At 34.7% G+C, this 15,279-nt stretch overlaps 1 protein-coding gene across 3 annotated transcripts in view; it reads left to right on the forward strand.

The window, feature by feature from the left end:
* Positions 1-11,766, forward strand: part of LOC122023658 (ubiquitin C-terminal hydrolase 13-like) — a 61,557-nt gene extending 49,791 nt beyond the window's left edge. For 2 of the 3 annotated variants that reach the window (XM_042581902.1, XM_042581903.1), the window contains 14 exons: positions 72-180; positions 309-377; positions 597-707; positions 3,982-4,037; positions 4,141-4,318; positions 4,432-4,533; positions 4,678-4,749; positions 4,953-5,018; positions 6,427-6,492; positions 6,673-6,759; positions 7,065-7,178; positions 9,571-9,645; positions 9,732-9,818; positions 11,303-11,766. In XM_042581902.1, coding sequence (XP_042437836.1) covers positions 72-180; positions 309-377; positions 597-707; positions 3,982-4,037; positions 4,141-4,318; positions 4,432-4,533; positions 4,678-4,749; positions 4,953-5,018; positions 6,427-6,492; positions 6,673-6,759; positions 7,065-7,178; positions 9,571-9,645; positions 9,732-9,818; positions 11,303-11,344 — 1,234 coding nt within the window. In that variant the 3' untranslated portion in view covers positions 11,345-11,766. The remainder of the gene's footprint in view (positions 1-71; positions 181-308; positions 378-596; positions 708-3,981; positions 4,038-4,140; positions 4,319-4,431; positions 4,534-4,677; positions 4,750-4,952; positions 5,019-6,426; positions 6,493-6,672; positions 6,760-7,064; positions 7,179-9,570; positions 9,646-9,731; positions 9,819-11,302) is intronic. The other variant, XM_042581904.1, reaches the window with a different exon arrangement.
* Positions 11,767-15,279: the final 3,513 nt, after the last annotated feature.

Consider the following 15,279-nt stretch of genomic DNA (forward strand, 5'->3'; position numbering starts at 1 on the left):
TTTCCTACCGATAAATCTGTTTTTTCAAATAACACCTTGCATTTATGCTTTTAACCCATTATTATATTCAGATATGTTGGAAGATTGTTTGTGAAGGTGCTTGGAAAACCTGCAGATATACTGTCAAAACTGAATGAAATGGCTGGCTTTTCACCAAGTGTCCAAATTCAGCTTTACGAGGTATATCTTTAAGAAAACTCTATGATACTTTCACTGTTGATGTTGTATATCATTGTTGAATTTGTTACTATGCGTTTGTTAAAATTCTTTTGTTTTCTTATTTTATTTACTTTGTAAACAATTATCAGGAAATAAAATTTGAGCCAAATGTGATGTGCGAATGTGTTGACACTAATGTTCCTTTCGATTCTAGCCAGGTTAGTCTAAAGCATAGACTCAATGATATGTCTAATTGTTATCTAATCACTTAATAATGGATGAAGAAGGTGAAGACATTTACATGTCGGAGTCTCTAAATCTCCCACATGGCATAAAATTAAGGAGTGGCTTATGGAGCCTACCTGCACAAAGTCTGGGTCATATTTTATATGAATTGTGAGCTATAATCTTAAATTTTTCTTTCCCAATGCTTGTAGCTGGAAGATGGTGATATTATATGTTATCAGAAATCGTTTCCATTGGGAAGCAATGATCAAATCCGTTATCCTGATGTTCCATCTTTTTTGGAATATGTACGTAATCGACAGGTATATATTTGTCATATTTCTGTATCAAATAATCAAGATTAGCTTATACCTGCATTTCCTCATAACATCCTCTAGGCATATTAATTGTTCCTTAGTCAGTTGTTTATGCTTTTCAATTCTTGTGGAAATTCAAATAGTGCATGGTACTGTACCTATGATATCATATTCCAAATCAAATGTTGCCCAAGCATCTAGCTTTAGAAATTTCTTTTGCTTTGTTATCTAGGAAAGGAAGCTCTTTGGATTAAACAGATATATTTTCGACTGATGCATTTCAGTATGTATGTATGTTATCTCTTTATAATACATGTACTGGAATATAACTCATTGACTGTAATGTTTGTTAATCTTTAGGAAGCTGGCTCCTGAAGAGTTTACTATTCTAAGGATCATATCAATTTAGAAAACTGTTGGTGATTGATGGATTAAATGTGTTGTCTAACTTTGGTAATTTTGGGTGGCACTTTTGCATTGATAATTGCTGCTTTGTGAATGAGTAACTTGGTCCAAGTTGCTAAGTGAAGGTTACAACATTAGCTTGTAATTATTGAGGATCCACATGATCAAATTCTATCTTGCAATGCAGCTAAAAATTAAACATAGCATCAACTCAAAGAACCTTTTGGATGATAGCATGGTTTGAAATCTTGTACAATCTTTGGCGGCATGGTCAAAATATATGGTTTTGATAAATTATTGAAAGTCAATAACACCTGATGTAGGATATCTATTCTGTGGTATGCCCATCATGTCAACGAGTATCATATTATATGATTATTCAATACCCCTTGATATTCTACAGAATGCGTCAAGGTGAATTGAAATAATGTTATTTTTGTAAGATTTTTGCCATATAATACAATATCAAATCTACACCATCCCATGAACGTTAGGAATATACTCGTGTTTTTATTCTTCTTTTTCATCTTCTTATTTCCCTATCCAATTCTCTACGGGCATCATATGTTGGAACACTGATACAGTACCAAAATAATATCGTTTCAGATAAAGATTGAAATTCTGGCATAGCTTGAGATTTTGAGCCTTGGATGATGTTGCAGTTTTTGACATTATATTTATTTGGCACCATATATAATTGCATACTAAGCATAAAACAATATGCTCAAATAGTTATCTTCGCCTTGCATTTTTACCAGAATAATTTTGCATGTGTGAAGTTTTCATGAAGACCACAAATCTGTTTAATCTAGATTCTGAAAAGCCTATATTTGTATTTTGATAAAACATTGTATGGATGTAAAACATATTCTGGTCCATTTAGTAACAAACTAACAATTACTTATAGACTTAAGCCTTCTCTAGATGATTGTGAAGTTCAGAGTGAAACAGGAGAGAATAGTGATGAAGTCAAAATCCTGGCTAAAGAGAGGTGGCCAAGATATCCAACTATTTGCCAATAAAGCTAAAGAAAAACAAATGTGGAAGGATGTAGTGACAGCAGAAAAACTTGAGGCTCCCTGTAACACAATATTGTATCTCAAACTATCTACTTTCTAATCTTTTAATGCATGCTTTTAAAGGCCACACGAATCATAATGCCTTTCCATGCCGGTTTGCAAAGTGAAGACATTTTATTCTGCTGGTCGATTGGCATAAAACTGTAGGATTGTTTGCATGTGAGAGGGTTTGATTGTATTCCAAACAAAAACAACTCGAGCTAGGTTGGTGTATACGTGATGTGGAAACTTGAAGACCAGCAAACTTCATCTTCTTCCCTATTTTCAATCCTAGCTCTCTTCACAATAGGTCCCCAATTGTGATGAATTGAGAAGAGGCATGGGTTGGTAGTTCCTGGGCAACCATCTTCTTCATGATGCAAGGTCAGGTGCAGAGAGGATTTCATAATGAGGCGTAGACAGAGTTCATGGCAAGGGAGAATTACATATCTTTCGATGAGGCTAGGCGTGGGTTCTACTGAACAATGAAGTCTCCTACTTCCTCTTTTTTCCTTGACTTTCAACTACATTAAGATGACACAGCTTATCAGGTAACAAACATTATCTTCAAGTTCTAGAACTACAATGGCCTATCCACACTTATCCACATTGTGTAATTCCTCTAGGATTATAGAATGCCCTTAAGCAAGACAAAGTTTACTTTGGATATCATAAAAGAAATGTAAGCTGGAATTTGGATCCTAACTGGAGATTGTAATTTTTTCCTAAATGGGGTTTAATATAGTGTTTGGTTGATGCCAAATTGAAAAATCTCTTTCAGTTTGCTTGCTTGAGGAAGAAGATTGCAGTGAAAATTTTGTGCTAAAGCTAAGATGTTTCCAAAGTTTGCAATCTTGTTTTGAGTTGGGATATCATTTCTCGGCCACAATGAAACATATTGTGCATTCCAATTGCCAGTATTGGTGCAGTGCTGAATGTTAGAAGAGGAGGAGAAGGGGGGAATTAAAGTTTCTCATCGAGGTCGATTGTGAAAGCTTTATTTTGCAGATGACAGACCATGCATCGATCATGAAACACCTATCCTTCGCTTTCAGATTAGCAGATAGATGAAACTTATCCATGAGGTGTGTTTGCCTACTCACCTTGCTAGGTTTTGCACAATCAAAGCACCTCTCTTGAAATTACCTAGCGACGTCATCAACTCGTGTTCTCAAATACCCAACCTTGATTAGCCACCTCAACTCATTAAAGCTTAGTTAACCTTTGAGGACTCTAGAGGCATTGTTATCGTTGACTCACGTTCCCGATTACCTCACCTTGATCAACCACCCCCTTGCAGAAGCTTGGCCAACCTCCAAGGAAACTCTTGTTGCATTGGATATGATGTTGTGTTGTATCGTGAAGTCCCATGTGTTAATGGCAGGTGAAACGAGAAGTTTTGTCCATGCCGATCAACATGAAACAAGATTTTCATCCATTGGTGTTGCACACTCATTGTGCCCTTCATATGTGCTTTTATCAAGGGGGCATCATCCAAGTGCTAGTTATTTCGGAATTGAGCTCTTCTCAGTTTCAATATGACATAACTAAATCTGTGCATCTTTTTGTGATGGGTGTGAGGTGTGTTAAGGCTAGGGTGCTTCATGCCTATAGCACTCCTTTGATAAGTGTGGCATTCATATTGTGCTTTTATTGAGGGGTGATCCTCCCAAGTGATTTATAATTTTAGGATGAAGTTCCTCGTCAACATTACGCTGATTGTTATGTACTCCATTCCACAATTGAATTGCTTTCCTAGTCTCTAGCTACTAACATATTTTTCCTGATTTTGTTCTTAATCATGTGATGATATATAGGTGGTTCATTTTCGATTGTTAGAGAAGCCAACAGAAGAACATTTTAGCATAGAGTTGTAAGTGCTCAATCTTTATTATGTGCCTTTTGTTTATTGTAATGGGTTTGGTGTACATGATTCAACTCTATGTGGATCTGATAATCCTTTTGCTTTTGTGAAGGTCAAAGCTTGATTCATATGATACTGTTGTAGAAAAAGTAGCATACCAAATTGGTCTGGATGATCCATCAAAAATCCGACTTACACTGCATAACTGCTACTCTCAGCAGCCTAAACCTCAACCCATCAAATTTAGAGGGGTGGATCATCTGTCTGACATGCTTGTCCATTTGTCCCTGGTTTATCCTTTTTACCTACTTGATTATTGTTATTATTATTATTATTATTATTATTATTTTTAGTTTCAGTTTGTGTGCTGTATGTTAGAGTCTAATATTTTTGTTTATTACAGAGTTCTGATATACTGTACTATGAAGTACTCGACATACCATTACCTGAACTGCAAGGTTTAAAAACTCTGAAAGTTGCATTTCATCATGCCACTAAGGATGAGGTTGATTTTCTTTTTATTTTACCACTGTTATTATTTTGTATAGCATTGCCAACTTCAGGCTTGATAATAGATTTCTTTCGTAGAGTTTACCATGTTCAATTTTGTCAACTATTTTGTATGCATTTATACTGTGTTTTCTTTCAGGTTGCAATTCATAGCATAAGGTTGCCAAAAAATAGTATTGTTGCTGATGTAATCAATGATCTAAAGACAAAGGTGATGTAACTATTGCAGAATCTTGTTTGCTTCCTTTGTAAAGACCTACAGGCTCTCTTTTGTTTCACTATATTATTCATGTAAAAGTCTTTTGTAATACAGAATCTTTATCATGGTAATCTAACAGGATCACATGCTTGAAATAATAGACTTAAATGTATGGTTTGGAAATGTTTGATGCCACTACCCTTTGGTTCAAGCAGGTTGATCTTTCACATCCTAATGCTGATCTTCGATTGATTGAGGTTTTTTATCACAAGATATACAAGGTAATCCATTGGTATTTGACAAACTATATCCTTTTAACCATCTGTTGTTCATGGCTGATCTTTTCCTATTGGAATGTCTCTATGCATCTTGGTCTAATCCTTCGAAGCTGAGATAATAGTAAGCATAACTCATTTGGATGATTTTTATTTGATTACTTTTAGGTTTTGGAACATTCATTATGGACGAACTTACTACACACATTCAAAAAATGTAGATCCGCTACATTAACAACCCCTCTAGTGTCGGCCCCACGGATAGGGAGGGAGGTAAACACAAGTATGCGTTAGGCGCATGGTCGGGTAAACCCCAGGTCGTCAATTTTTTAGAATCAATCTTTGGCCATTACGCTAGAGATGTCATGCGCCCACTGTCTGTGCTATGCACTAGGGGCCACTACACACATTCAAGATACAGTACTGTGGTGCATGTTATTTGCAAATGATATTATTTTGGTAGATGAAACACATGAAGAAGTAAATACTAAACTAGAATATTGGCGGGAAACACTAGAAGGGAAAAGTTTTAGACTTAGTAGAATAAAACATAATATATGAAATTTAAGTTTAGCAATATTAGACGTAATGAGACACTTGTTAAGATAGAAGATGATGAGTTGCTTGGAATTGAGAGCTTTAAATATTTAGGATCATTTTTTGCAAAACGACGGAGGGATTGAGAGAGATGTCTTACATAGAATACAAGCGAGATGATTGAAATGGAGGAGAGCATCAAGTATCTTATGTGACCGTAAAGTACTTCTAAAACTTAAAGGAAAGTTCTACAAAACTGCAGTTAGACTTGCTATGTTATATGGAGTTGAATGTTGGGCTATATGACTCGAGCACATGTGCAGAAGATGAGAGTTGCAGAAATGAGAATGTTAAGGTGGATGTGTGGACATACAAGGATGGATAAAATAAGAAATTAGAGAAAGTCGGAATTGCATTTATTAAGGAAAAACTCCGAGAGACATTTAAGATGGTACGAGTATGTATTTAGATGACCAATAAATGTTCCAGTTAGGCGATGTGAAACTATGACAAACACATATCAAACGAGAAAGACCAAAAAAGACTTGGTTAGCAACAATAAAACAAGATAAAATTTATTTAAGTATAGATGATGATAAAGTAGAAGATAGAGCTCAATAACTTAAAAGAATTCATATAGCCGACCTCATCTTGTGGAATAAGACTTGGAAGACCACATCCAGTTCTTCTTGTTGTTGTGTACTTTTAGGTTTTGGAACTTTGGTGAGTTTTAGACATTTCAGTTTAGGCCATAACATTAGACTGGATCTTCACTACAGATCCTTATCTGCAAGTTATGATGTCAGATTTAATTGCCTCTTGTCTGCCAAATGACTCATGTTTTGGGCTTGCCTACTGCGATTTCTTTTGGTTTCAGATTTTTCCTCCTGATGAGAAAATAGAGAACATAAATGATCAGTATTGGACATTGCGTGTAGAGGAAGTAAGTTTTAAGTATCTTATTATTTTGTTCTTTCTGTGGTTATGTGCTTATTTATAATTCCAATGTTTGTTTTTCTGAATAAGCATTTCCATCTCGAGATGGATTTGCTTCCGTTCATGTCTAAGTTTCCTTTTTGAAATGTGAACTACTTTGTAATTGTCATTTTTTCTTGCTGCATAGATTCCAGAGGAAGAGAAGAACCTTGGTCCCCAAGATCGATTAATTCATGTATACCATTTCATGAAAGATTCAATTCAGAATCAGATGGTTTGTAGTCTTCATTTGCATCTTTCCCTTCTCATATAGCATTGCATTATAAAGTGTTGTTTTCTGCGCTGAGTATCCCTCTTTTGTCATTCAAATGCTTTACTTGTTTATATTAAATTTCTAGCTACTAATGGCCATTTTTGCTTCACCTGAAAGATGTTCTTTTTGCTCGGACTGGAGGGATGGTTATTTTGTTACTCTCATGCAACCTACAATTTTGCTCCCCTGAAAGTGTTACTGACCTTAGTTTGTACCAATAATGCATGTCTTTTAACTAGCATTGATGTTATTTGATTCTTTGACAGATTCAGAACTTTGGGGAACCCTTTTTCATGGTTATTCGTGAAGATGAAACTCTAGCTGAAGTGAAAGTACGTATTCAAAAGAAACTTCAAATTCTAGATGAAGAATTCTCTAAGGTAACTGTTTTCTTATGTATTACTTAATTTCAGGAATTTCCTGTTTCTCTTCTGAAAACCCCTTTTTCCTCTAAAAAATTGATGCGTTTCTACTACATTGAATTTCTTTTTTAATGTTGGTGGGTGTTTGCATTTTGTGTTGGGCCATCAATGTACAAAGCTAGTATGCAGGCTTATTAGAAAAGATGGCATATAAAATGCTAGTTCATTAGGGGATATTAGCTCTAGCTTTAATGCATGATTAACTGAGAAAGATAGTTAAAGATGATATACATATCTAAAGATGATTGGTCAATTCTATATTAGTATAAATAGACAAGTTGAATCGACTAATCAACTAGAGTTGAAATTGTGAGGGCTAGAATGAAGATGGAATAAAAAAAATTAAAATGATTTAAGAAATTTGAATATTTCTAGTGATTTAAGGTTGCATACAATTCAAGGGATAAGTGCTATATAGCTAGCTCATTTAGTTGGACTAGTCATGGTTTGAAATCTCATATTGTGCTGAGCAACATAGTTGACACAAAAAATGTCTTTTGTGTCGTGTTAAACATGTGAATGAGGATGAATTGAGCTAATATAGTTTGTGTCCATATAAGATAATATTAAAATTGTACCATTCAAGATGGAAAACAACGATTGAATTTTCAAATTTTTTTCCCATCTCCTTCCTTTTTTTCACCTCCAATTTGCCTCAGACACCGTACATGGGAACCTCGAGATACCAAAATAGTATTGTTCTAGTCAAAAGTCAAAACTCAAGATTTCGAACTTTGAGAGTTTCAATCAAAAGTTGAAACTCCTGTACCACTTGAGATTTTGAACCTTGAGACCAAGTTTCAAAATCTCAAGCCGTGTCAGAATGACAATGTTTCGATATCGTGCCGACATTCAAATGCATAGTGCAAATAACGGATTAGAGGTTGAAGGAGGAAGGATACATTGTCTATGCCGAATAGTATCGAATTTCGATAATTTATTGGAAACAATACGTTTTGATAGTTCTCCCTTCATGGTACGAGATCTCAAGCCATGTTTGGGACTAACATTGCTTTTAGATGTTGTCTGCAGAGAGAAAGGTTTCAAGTATCATTCTAAATTAGAGTTTTGGTCTTCTGATAACATGATAAATATTGATACCGTCCATTATTGACACTTGATTATAATGAAAAATTCAACTAATGATTATACCTTATTCATAAAAGAAACAGTGGATTTAATGGAAGCACCAAGTATTGTAACATCTAAGTGAGATACACCCTATATGTTTAAAGAACTTAATCAAATACTACTCTCAAGACATTTTGTGTTGGAATTGGTTTCTCCAAATGCCCATCAATATATATTGGTTAATTATTATTGGGATTTGGACTATATGATTGACACAATTGAAACTGGAATGCACACAGATATAAGATGTGAATATACATAGGTTCCCTTTGCTAGCTATGTAGAAGCTTTCCCTTTACTATTGCTTACAACCTTTTATAGTGCTTGGGATTGAGACGTTGGAGGTTGTTTTGGAGGATATTTACATTGCTAAAGTCTCCCAAGAAAACTGCATCTTCACTTGTAGCTTCTAGTTTCAACCTCTTCAATATGTTGGTGCAAGAATTGAGATGTCTGTGGGGATCTCTTTATCAAATAATGAATCCTTAACTTAGGCAACACCACAACAATCTTTCATCATCCTCATTCTTCTATTTTATTATTTCTCGCAAGGAGTAACATGAGTCACAGTGAATGTAGACCATCTAGCCCAAGTGACGATAGGAGAGGCGATTTTATGCTTTTGTATGAATGAGTGAGAGGGTAGAATAGTTTCTTTTTTGTAGCCATTTGGAAATTTCATTTGTAATAAAATACAATTTCCATCAACTGTTGGACACCGATCTATAATAAAATTTAAATTTTATGCTGCAGATGCTTGATCCTTTTTAAAAATAAGGAAAATCTATCATGAAAAATATTAGAAAATAAAATGTCAGAGAAAACACTGGAATGTTTCCATAACCAATGTAGTATTGCAGATTCTAATAAAAAATTGTTTCTCAAGAATTCCTGTGCCAATTGAATTTAGAAAAAGTTATTTTTAAGAAGATTTCATTAAATATGCAGTTTGCTACTAACAAGAACTGAGTGCAATGTGAAAAATCACTGAATGTTGCAATATAAATCTGCCTCTGCATAGTTAAGTAATTGAATGTTTTCTACTTTAGTTTACAGTGTAAAAGCTTGTCCTATCCAAGCATATTTACTAACAGCCTCTACGTGTAGGTATATATATTTAAATTAACATATTTGATTTTGATGTGGTTCTAAATACTATAAAATTCAATTTACATTTCACTGATGTTAAGTATAAAATCTAACTTCGAGCTTTAAATAGTGGAAGTTTGCATTTGTGTCTACGGGTCGTCCAGATTACTTGCACGATTCAGATTTGATCTCAGTGTGTTTTCAGGTTTGTTGTACTTGCAGATATTTTGATTAAATTGAGTAAAGTATGTCAAAAGAGACATTTTTGTTAAGCACTCTGTTCTTCAATAGAGAAGAGACGTTTATGGAGCTTGGGAGCAGTACCTTGGTCTAGAACACTCAGACACTTATTCAAAAAAGGCATATTCAGCAAATCAGGTGAGTTATATTTAATTTTTGTAAACCCATTTTCATAGTTAAAAATTTTCAGACTTTCAGGAGAAATAAGTTTTTTTTTTTTGAATTCATATTTGAATTGTCACAAATTTTTGATGCTACAGTTGGATGCCCCTAATCCTCTACCTAACCATAAGCATGGGACGAAACACAAAAATTCCAACTGAATATTTTCATAATTTTAACTTTCAAAAACTTACCAATATATGCACAACTACCAAACTTAGCTCAAACATACTACATTAGGTACATGGCTCTTGCCAACATGGCCATCATATGATTTAGGTGATAGACCAATATAAATTGCTAAAACGGTTCAGAAATCATCCTTAATCAAAAGCTATATAGCATCCATTATAAACATCCGCATCCATAAGAAAGCCAGTCGATGTGTTGATGTCCTACATCAATGTTCTAGTCTGATGTAATGGTCTATGCGCGCATATAAAAAACTGCATGATCAACCTAAGTTACCACATAAGTGTTTGCATGTAAGGATGATAACAGTAGTACCTAATTCGCATGCAAGTATATCAAAAATGACTTTGCACAAATAGTTGCATATGAAATCCTCTAGCATGATGCATATGCATGATGAAACAGATAGGATCCAAGAGAAAATATGAGATATACATGCAAAAAAAAGAAAAGAGAAATAAACTAATAGCAGGACTTCTTTTAAGTTTAGGTGCAAGTAATGATTGCCCTTATGAGTCTTTCTGATTCAGTGGAAAAGAAAATAGAACCTACCTCCTATGTTGCAATTAATTAAAATAACACCAAATAAATCATGAAGATAGGTGAAAAAGGCTCCTCTGCCACAACATTTTTGCTAGCTCGGCATTGCTGAAGGACAAGAGCATCGAGCGTGCATGTTATAACCACCCACAAATGAAAACTTTCACAACAGAATTTTACCTTACACTAGGGAACACCAGCTTCTGCTTTTAGAGATGCAAACTCACTGTTGTCAGAGAAGGGCAGCAAGAAAACTTGTGCCTTGGAGGAGAAGAGTTGATTATTGACATTGAGATAGAAGAAATTGATTACTACTGCTTTGGGGGAGAAGAGGAAGAAATGAAGGACCAAAATTGAATCAATCCACACTTGTCCCTACTCTCAATTGGCCAATCTAACACCAAATAAACTTGAATGGTGTTCAGTTGTACTAAAACCATCTTTTAAGCAGAATGGATCGACCCTAAATATACCCCAAAGGCATCTAAATGTCCCTAATCCTCCTAATTGAACTTTGGAATCTTACCCGTTATATATAGGCAAACATGGTATGTTCTCCCCACCAGGATCAAGTTTATTTCTTATATATGATTGCATACATTTCAATGGTTGCATGTACCATTTGTTTATTGGACAGTTGCTGAAACCAAGAAGTTTCAATTTTTTTTTTCTGCATTTAGTTTCCAAAATATTTAATTTATTTGTTTTTTTTTCTTCACTGCCTACAGAATCGTCATACTTTTGATAAACCAGTAAGAATCTACAACTAAGGTCTCTGGGTTGCAATCTTCTTCCAACTCAAAGAATGTCAATGCCGAAGTTATAGCATGAAAGGCCGTTGAGATCCTTGATCTGAAGGCAGCACACTACCTGCCTGCTTGACAGCACTCTCAGCCAGGTTTGAGGCAACCATGAAACTGGAACTATGCTTTCATTAATGATCATCTCTTTGGACTTTTTATGTCCTCGTTTGCCAAGGTCACCAATTTGGTTGCAATTACTTTTTTTTTTTATTGAAACATGATGCCTAAAGAAGATTAGAAGAAAATCTACAAAAAATGCTGGTCCCTTCTTTTTTTATTCTTGTCTCTGCTGTAAAGGGGGTGTATATATGGTGGTTGGTGTTCATAGTAATGCGTGGTTATGTAAAAAGAATCGCTGTCCCTTTTTAATGCCACATTGTTCCTGATAATTTTTTTCCCCATGATAGATAGATTGCGCTTTAAATTTGCCTGTTCAGTTTAATTCGCCTATTAGAGTCAGCTAGAGTTTTATTTTTATCATAGATCCAATCACAATCTGAATTCCCATGGGCATATGAACGCCATGCTGAAGTGAGGCATAGTCAACGTTCCTCACCTTCCGTGTTTCTTGGAGAATTTGAACAGCAGTGTTTCAATTGATAACTTCCAGCCTAGTTTATGATCAATGTTTCTCTTAATTAGTTGAAGTTGTCTTTGAAGTTCATCCTTCATTTTTGGAATATTCCGGTACGTTAATTGTGATTTGAAAGTTGCTTTCATCGTACTTCTAGTTTTGTGCACTCCATCGAAATGTAAGCCTTCTCCAGTTGTTTCATAAAAATTGTATATAAACACATCATGCGAGTAATTATTTGACATTGATCCTTGATGTCTTAGATTATATTGTTGTTGATAGAATAGTGGAGGATTGTTATATTTGATATATTTGGATTATAATACGGTCCTCTTCTATAGAGGCGATACTAGAGTGGACCCGACTTAAGGCACAGTTATGGCCTATGCCTAGGGCCTCAATAAAATTAGGGTTCATTATTATTAAAAAAATTTAAATAGATTTAATAATTAAAATTTACCTTTTGACAATAGCTGACCTTTGATTTTATACATGACGCTTAGATTTCCACTCCATTTATTCATTCCAAAGATAACTCTAATTAATTTCATATTAATTATAATTATTATATTCTCCTACCATTCTATCTAAAGTTACCATCTAATTTCATTTTTTTTTTCTTTCACATTTTGTAATTAACCGATCATCTCATATTTTCATTGACTCATTCTCTCACCCTTTGTATTTTTTCGCCCTCGCCTGTATTTTTTTCTCTCTCGTCATCTTGTCGGTGATTCTTACTCTCAGAATATCCTTTGCCTCCCTTGCTCGATAATGTTTTCTTACTCTTTTCGTCTTCTTCGAAATGTTCTTTATTATTCTTTATAAATAATAAATTAAGGATGGAATGGATCTAACATCGGTGGAAAAATAAATTATTAGTAATTATATGAAAAATTATTTCCTATGTTTCTTTTTTGGTGTAAGCAAATTACTACCATCACATATTTGATTTATGCATTTAAAAATCATAAAAATATGATTAATATATTTTTTATAATTTTTAAGTGCAATATTGTTAAGTGCAGTTTATTACATGCTACTTAAATTATCATTCAAATCGAAAATTTTTATTTTAAAAAAATAATAAAATCCTAAAAATTCTTTTGATCTAAGACCTTATGGACCCTTGAACGGCCTATACTGGAGATATGATAAGAAAATAATAAATGGGGAAATAATCATCTCCTGCTTGAGTTCATCTCCTGATCTTGTCTCACATTGACTCAATACCTTTGCTACTGGTGCCATTAACTGCCAAACCTCATCCTCGTTGGCTCCTTTTCAAATTGAAGTATGGATCAGTGCACATCAATTAATGGTTCCTCGAAATCCATAGCTATGCTGTAGATATTTGAATATTTCATAGTTTGTGCAGATCATCCTGAACCATTAAGCTGTCTGATCTGACTTTGGTGATCTTGAAAGTTAAGTGGCTTATTTCAAAAATCCATGCTCCTGTAAAAGGTACCAAATATATATATTAAATTTCTTGCTATCTCTTTTGTGTGATTGTTCCAGTCGTAGCATACAAATTGATAGTGTTAAAGCATTTAGAAAAGCAATAAAATAGAGGATCCAAGTTTGAATTTCAAATTCTTGCAATCTCTTTTGTGTGTTGTATTTGCGAAACGATTTAAGAGGAAAGTTGTTTATTTTCAAAATTAATTGGCCAAAATTTGAAAGCTCTCAAAATGGAAATAACATAAGTTCTTAAGGAAGCAAGAGGAGATATATGCAACAGCGGCAAAGATTATATGATGACCTTGGCGCCCCATACGGTTGACCTATTTTCATTTACAGAAAGGTAAATTAGGAAATTGAAATGGACCTCCGAGAGGGTATGATCACAATTTCAAGGAAAGATTTATCGAGAAGACCTTTTACAGCAGACCTCTTCTTGCAATGATGGGCCTCTATGCATGGATCAACCACACAATTCTGACCTACCTTATTCTCACAGCATCGCCTTAGCGACTAAGGCAACAGTTCCTTCTTCCTTGAGCTCACCGTATTATTATTAGGCGAGTGTTCTATCAGCTCAGTATTTTTACATCAACTGTCTATTAACAAAATTCGTTTGTTAATTTGTTGAAGCTGAGGTTTATTCTTAGATACCAGTCGAGCTACATGTCGGAGCTGATGTGGGCCGAATCGTCCTCGAAAAGGCTCCGCTCTGCTGCCCTCAAACCCATGAAATTGTCCTCTGCTGCTACTGGTTCTTCGAAAGATAAGATGTCAGAGACCTGCCAAGGTAAGCTCAGTCCGGCAGCATTAGAGTCCGCTACTGGAGGGAGGCCGTTCCTCTGAGGTGGAGGATGAGGAGACTTAGCTACACTGATGTAGTCAGGATTTTAGATGAGGAAGGATAATTTTTAAAATTTATAAATAGTAGTGCAAATTAATTTTCACCGTCTAAAAATTTAAATTTCGAATTTAAAAAGTTAAAACTAAATTTAGATTTGGAAAGTTTTAACTTTAGCCTTTGGTTTAGTTGAAACAACAATCCTTTATAATTTCACTTTCTTGTAATATTGAGTATTCTTAAGCTACTAAAATAAAGTTTATAATAATCACTTTTTAATTCACATTATACTCGATAAGTTAACATCTAAGAAGGGGTGAAAGAGATAAAAGAGAATATGGTGGAGGAGAAGATCCCTTATTTGAAGTAAGTACATCTCCTATTTTCTTAACATATCTCGACTCTGCTATTTCACCTAATTTTTCATTAGCACAAAATTTTAGACACATAATCATTTAATTTAATAACTATCTTTTTCTAACAATTCAAAAATAGATAACAAATAAAATTGATTGCCAACAAATAACATACTTACTAGTAAATAAAAATATATATAACGCCCCAGCCCGAGTGGGCCCCACCTGGATCGAACCAGGAACGCCATCAAAATTGTCCATCGGGTTGACGACTAACTCCACAGACCACCGAAGGTTCTTTCAGCGTGTTTTATTCTCACTCGCACGCATCCTGGAAAACTTCTTAAGATGTCACCCATCCTCAGATTTCCCAAGTAAAGCACGCTTAACTTTGAAATTCTTAAGTTTGGGCTTCCAAAAAGAAAGGTGCACCTTGGTGATATGGATAGTATTATCTAACCTTTTAAGTCATATTTAACTAGAATCTCAGAACCGGGGTATTACAATCACCCCACTTAAAGACACAACGTCCTCATTGTGTAACCATGAATCACACCACAGACAAATCCCAAAATCTCTCTCGCTAGGTGGTGCTCTGGGTGCTCCTGCTACAGGTGCACTCACGGTCGTAAGATCGCTCTGATATCATCTATAACGCCTCGGCCTG

This window comes from Zingiber officinale, chromosome 9B (assembly GCF_018446385.1).
Source record: "Zingiber officinale cultivar Zhangliang chromosome 9B, Zo_v1.1, whole genome shotgun sequence".
In the NCBI taxonomy this organism is placed as follows: domain Eukaryota; kingdom Viridiplantae; phylum Streptophyta; class Magnoliopsida; order Zingiberales; family Zingiberaceae; genus Zingiber; species Zingiber officinale.